Source organism: Buteo buteo, chromosome Z (genome assembly GCF_964188355.1).
Source record: "Buteo buteo chromosome Z, bButBut1.hap1.1, whole genome shotgun sequence".
Classification (NCBI taxonomy): Eukaryota; Metazoa; Chordata; class Aves; order Accipitriformes; family Accipitridae; genus Buteo; species Buteo buteo.
Window position 1 is genome coordinate 73985084 of NC_134204.1, and position 6202 is coordinate 73991285.

General features: G+C 40.1%; 1 protein-coding gene across 1 annotated transcript in view; it reads right to left on the minus strand.

Moving 5' to 3' along the window:
• Nucleotides 1-6123, minus strand: part of IFT74 (intraflagellar transport 74) — a 41758-nt gene extending 35635 nt beyond the window's left edge. Inside the window, exons 1-8 of the mRNA XM_075019880.1 lie at nt 6001-6123; nt 5103-5243; nt 4527-4662; nt 3959-4007; nt 3026-3124; nt 2800-2860; nt 2268-2327; nt 1128-1189 (exon numbers count right to left, since the gene is read on the minus strand). Of these exons, the coding sequence (XP_074875981.1) occupies nt 1128-1189; nt 2268-2327; nt 2800-2860; nt 3026-3124; nt 3959-4007; nt 4527-4662; nt 5103-5219 (584 nt within the window). The 5' untranslated portion in view covers nt 5220-5243; nt 6001-6123. The remainder of the gene's footprint in view (nt 1-1127; nt 1190-2267; nt 2328-2799; nt 2861-3025; nt 3125-3958; nt 4008-4526; nt 4663-5102; nt 5244-6000) is intronic.
• Between the last annotated feature and the right edge of the window lie 79 nt (nt 6124-6202).

A 6202-nucleotide genomic window follows, 5' to 3' on the forward strand; every position in this document is an offset into this window, starting at 1 on the left:
CCACAGCCAGACTGGGGACTGAATCCAAATCAATGGTGTCACAGCTCAGTAGTCTATCAGGCAAAACTAACACAATAGGAGAACAGAGCATTTGGGGTTATTTTACCCAAATTAGCAGAGCAAGAAAGACCAACTGCTCCATTCCCTTAAATGTGTCTACATACAGTACAGTGATAAATTATCATTACTGCATATCTAATGCCTTAGTTTGCTGCTGAACCAAGCTTTTTCTTTTCTTGTTTTCTTAACACTTAAGAATGCATTCAGGGGTAGAATAGACACATTTGCGAGCTGTTGAAAACCACAGTATTATTGGAAAGTGATTTATTATTAAATGGTAAATTGTTTCTTAAAAGTGCTTATTTATACATAAAACCTCATTGTTGAGATTACTCTTACTGGTAACAAGCAGGATCGTATTTCTTTCTCCTGCATATCTCCTGTCCCTAAATTAAACATCTCAGAAACACCCTCTCAGCCTATCACTACACAAGCCATTCTCATGGCTTACAAATTCTTACTACATCTCGATGTCCTCATCTTCCCCTCCACACAACCTTACCCTACCAGACAGGAATCTCAGTTCTAGTTCCCACTTTCGCTTGCCTTCCTCACTCTGCTAATCCACAACACCACCTCCAAAATTCAGGACCTTGACAGCAGGTTGCCAAAAGACAGGAGTCTCCACCGCCACGTAACTCCTTCTTCATGACATGGTAAGTATCTCCACAGCAGTTACTCAGAAGAGTTTAAAGCTAGGAACTCCAGCTGCAGCTTGGCACTGATGTATTGTATGATAGAATGATAGAATGGTTTGGGGTGGAAGGGACCTTAAAAATCATCTAGGTCTAATCCCCCGCCATGGGCAGGGACATCTTCCACTAGACCAGGTTGCTCAAAGGCCCATCCAACCTGGCCTTGAACACTTACAGGGATGGGGTACCCACAACATTCACAACGTCTCTGGGCAACCTGTTCCAGTGCCTCACCACCCTCATCTTGAAATTGCTCAGGTATCACTTGTGGCATGCATCACACTGTTAAGGAACTTCTGAATCAGATAACACCTCAATTTTGCCATGTTCAGTTATAACAGCTTTGGAGAAGCATACACTTCATGTACTTACGCTTGTCTTTCTGTGAAAATTTTATCCACACTCTGAGCATCTCGGTCATTCTGAACCTTTAACTTAAAAAAAAAAGAGAAAGATATTTTGATATAATACATAATAATAAAGATATAGATTTTATACACAAGCCCAAAGTTTCCTTTAAATGATCAAGAAGCTGCTCAGAGTGCAGTAGAGAAAGGAGGAGCAGAGGCCACCTGCTCCAGAGGCTTTTCGCAGTCGATACTTAAGGAAGACCTTCTGAAATTGCAGTCTTCCACTGGAAACCAAAGGAAGTAAGAAGGCATCTCTACATTTGAAAAAGAAAAACAATCAAGATTGTAACAAATCAATTCACTTACTATTACTGTGGGATCTACTCCTGAAACACTTAGTAAAATACTGTTTAAGCCTACAGACAGAATGAAAATGTAACACTTGCAAAGCATTCTTCTCTTTATGACACATATGTTGTGACTTTATTTTTGAATCAAATGCAGGGAAAAAAAAAATTGTTTTGACCAAGAAATACTCAGGTGGTTTTTCATGTTACCAAAATAACCTTTTCTAAAACTAGTTTCTTTTGCTTATGGACAAAGTAATCATAAGAAATGGAACATGCTTAACACCACTCACACCTTAATACTTACAGGAACACTATATCTGTGCTAGAAAATAAAGAAAGAAAGTAAAGGAAGACCAAAGCTCATTGATTTTGTGGTTGGCCATGTCAGAGTGCTATTTAATATATATTACACTGGAGTCATTTAAAAGGCAGAAGACAAAAGAGAACTAAATTTCCAGATGACCAAGCAGCTTTACAAGGCAGTGCAGTCTGGTGAATTTGCCTTTCATAAGACTAGTGCTCTATGCTCCCAAGTCAAATAAAGAATATATTTTAACACTCATAATTTGGGTTGGGACAACAGCCGCCTCAAATCTAAACCACAGAAAACTATTGTGGACTGTTAATGCAACACCTCAGACAGATGTCTCACTACAAAAATGTTGCCAATATTATAGTAAATTTAACTGGAAAAAATGGGTAAGTTTTAAATTAGTGCTATGCTTTTTTTAGGTATGTCATACGTTCAAAGCACCAAGAAAGTAACACACACCATGTCACTGTTCAAACATAGCAAATATCCCAATTCTTACCATATTGTAATCTCGAATCACTTCTGCTATATCTGTATTGGTGTTAAGTATATCCACAACCTGAAATGAGACAGAATTCCATGCTGTTATTTCTCTCCTTTTTTTTAATTACACAAAAAAATCAGACAAATAGGTAGCAACTCACAAAGCGCTCAGGAAAACACAGCAATTTTCTATTATTGCAAATGGAAAAAACCAAGATTTCAGAATCTGAATAGACTACATGCAGTTTTCAGAAGTAATCATCATTATATGTGGCTGTACAAAACCCACATATAATACACAGCAGTAATTTCTTAAACCCATATGCAACTGCTTCTCCTAATGTATAGTATACTTGGTTATTTTTCTTTTATGTTTTCCTTAGTTTCCATCTTTTTCCTTTCCAATAACTGAATAAAAGGCAGTATTAACCATCAGCACATTTTTACAGACAAATGTCAATAACAAAGCTGCTGAAGTAAAGCAAAAGCAGCATAAAGTAAATGAGAGAAGGGAGAACATTCAGTACCAAAAGTTGACAGCAGCATACCATGTTGTAGTCTGCTAGTTGACCTTGAAATTCTTTGATTTCACCAGCTAAAGCCTCTGCCCTAAACACAAAATGAAAAGCCAAACTTAAATGGGAAGATTTGTATATGCAAAAAGAAATTAATGAAAAAAAGAATTATTTAATGGTTCCTTGAAACCTGCACAATACCTGAGAATAGTCTTGTGACTGAGAAAGTTAGCACCACATTAGCTGCAATACACCTCACCTTTTTTCATATGACAAATAGACAGATTTCTCTTGCTTGTACATTTCTACTTCTTCCTGCAGCTTGTTAATTTCTGTTGTGAGTTCATTTGTTTTGCTTCTGCAAAAAAATAAACAAAAAGGAATCATTAACATTTGAACGTACAACTAAAACACAGATACAACAGAAACTAGATGTGCAATCAGTATCTCTTTCTCACACTGCACTGTGTTTCAAATCAGTATTTCAAAGAAGAGCTGGATAAGTGGGGAAAAAACCCCATAGTGGTTCTATCAGACAAAATCATAAGTAGTTGTTAGAAAACCTGTATATGAAATAAAACGTTTTAATTAGCTTTTTGTCCCTGCTGGTGAAACAGATGTGAATTATTCTCAAACGGACAGGAAAAAAAACCCATAGCATCATTTCACAGAATGTGGATATCATCCATATTTAAAATAACATCTTTTAGGGCTGATTATTCAATACTGCAGTATGATCAACTGACAAAGTAGCATATGCAATACAGTTTCCCCAAGGCCTTGCCTTTGTCAGTGTTAGCTTAATGCATAATCCAAGTAAACCACCTGAAATGTACACTAAAAAGTGCTTAGTTAGTGATGCTATTTCTTACAAATGGAACTATCAGACCTATCAAGTGTTACAGGTGGAAGCTCAGAATCGCTGATGCTCCTTTTACTAATGCTGTAGGAATGCATTTAAGTTAGCAAGCCTAGTAACAAAATGTCAAAGGAATCTACCTATACTTGGACATAAGCATAAAATTCCTTTCCTCCTATAAACTATATGCAAAATGACCTTAACTCTTAGAACAGATTTCATTTTAAGTGAACATCACTTATCCCACACTATTGCTAAGCACAACAAACTTCATGTCAGAAAAGGAATAGAGCATTAAACCTTCTGCAGTTTGAATGTGTTGTTAAGACATACCTCAGCAGTCCAAGGTAGTATGTTTTATCCATTATCTGTCTCTGAGGACCTGGCAAAGGAGGGTGAGATGACATTTTGTTAGAAAACAAACAACTAATTTTGATGAACTGTAAACTACGAAAACAATCTGCAGAATTTGCAGGCAGAGAACTGCCATCTTTTTCATGTTCTTAATTAGATTTTACCTCATTAAAAGAAATGAAGGCAGAAATTCATTTTAGGCTGTTGTGGAGATAAACATTACTTTTTCAGCTATATGAATAGTTACTATATAACACAGTATTTTAATTATTCTGCAGTGATGGAAAAAGACACAATTTATCTTGTTCTATTCTTTTGAATTATTTTTAAAGACAGCTCAGGCACAGAAAAGCCTTTGTCTTCTCTGACTGCCAAGAGCAAAGAAAATAAGAGGGATGCTTTAATCTTCCTTTCTTTTCTCCTACTCCTACTAATGATAGCTATTCACTCTGCAATTTATACAGCGATGAAAAGTTTTCCTTCAAAATCCTAAATATTCCTTTAAAATGTCTGCAGACACCTTGACAGCTAATTCACTTAAAAATACCTTTCACTGCAGTTTTCATTCCACTTAATCCCTGCTGAGTCACTGGACGGTCTGCAACTTTAATCTGAGATGATAGGACTCCTCCAGTAGTTGAAGAACCACCACGAGAACCAGGTCTTGATGTAGTAGGAGGCATCTATTAAAAAAACCCCAAACACAAACCTCCCAACTCTGAATTATGAATTTATTATCCATATGCAATTGCCAAAACAATTAAAAACGTAAGTTAGCCTCTATACTGTTCCTATAAGAATCTCTTAGCATTTACATCTCTTCAGGGAAACAAAGCTTTGGTCAAATGCCTGCTGCAGAAGGGTAAGAGATTACCTTTGAGCAGCTGCTCATTGTTCCCTCTGTCTGCAACATTAATGCTATTAAGGTCTCCCAGGTGAACTTGGTGCAAGACCTCCTTGACCACTTTCAGTCAAAGTTAGAAAATAAAACTCTACAAAATTAAAATCTTAAAATTCTTCCTAAGAAACTATCACTCCAGTCATGGTACTAAAAAAAATTACAAAAAACCCCAGATAAAACCCTAAATATATCAAAGTTAATGCTAATTTTTTTTTAACATACCCCTGTTCCTATTCTGGTTGCTGATGGAGTCCTTGATGAAGAGGCAGGCCTTGCAGTCAGCCCTACTCCTGCTCTTGAAGAGGGACGAGCTATTGGAGGTCTGTGACTGCTGGCCATGTTTGTTCCTTTTTGAACTTCTCTCTGGAAAGAAGGATAGAAATAGTCCTTTAATTTGCACAAGTTCTTTAAAACTACCAGAGATCAACTCTTAATTCTTCCCCCTACTAAAAGTTTAGTTTTATTTAGAAATCTGCAAAGCGCTTCCTTAGCGCTTCCTTACTGGAAAAGCATGGTGCAAGACAGAGACAGTGCTCACAAAGGACCAATCAGAAGGTCCACGAGGAAGGCGAGACAGCAGTCCCTTTTCAGTGCTTAGTCAGCCCCCAGTTTACGTTGTTAAAACAGGTAACTCCTGCTAATTCTCGTGGCATTTATTGTTTCAGCATCTGCCCACAGAATTCAAGCCTCTCATGAGACAAACTGGAAGCGAGCAGCTTCCAGTAACTATCCACTGTAAACACCCACTTGGGTTATATGGAGACAGTCCTTCAGGCACCGCCAGGCACCAATTCAACCCAGGCCACGGCTACCCCTGACAACCCGCGGCAGCTTTCACCAGCCCCGTGAGGAGCTCCTCCCCAGCCGCAGCACACAGACAGCGCTTTTCTAACGCTGAAGTCGCCCGGAGGGCCCTGTCAGGCGGGGGTACCGCTGGCCGTCACCTAAACAGGCGGGAAGTACCCCTGGTCCCCCGGGGCGATAAAAAACCCGACCCCAGAAAGGCTGAGGGCGCCCGGAGCCGGGGAGGCCGCAGCGCCAGAGGTTCTCTGCCACAGAGCCGGGCGGCCCCGCAGACAGGCGCGGACCCCGCTTGCCAGCCGCCGCCTCCTCCTCTCACCGGACTCCCGAGCTGCCATTAAGCCCCCGCAGGCAATGGAGCCGGTATCGCAGCAACCACTCCGCCACACAGCGCCGGCGCCCAGCTATCGTGAGATTCAGAAATCTCGTCCCGGCCGCCCGGGGGGGGGCTTCAGCCGGCAGCGGCCCGCGGAGACTACAACTCCCAGAGTGCCTCGCGACGGAAGCGCGGCGGCTCTGCC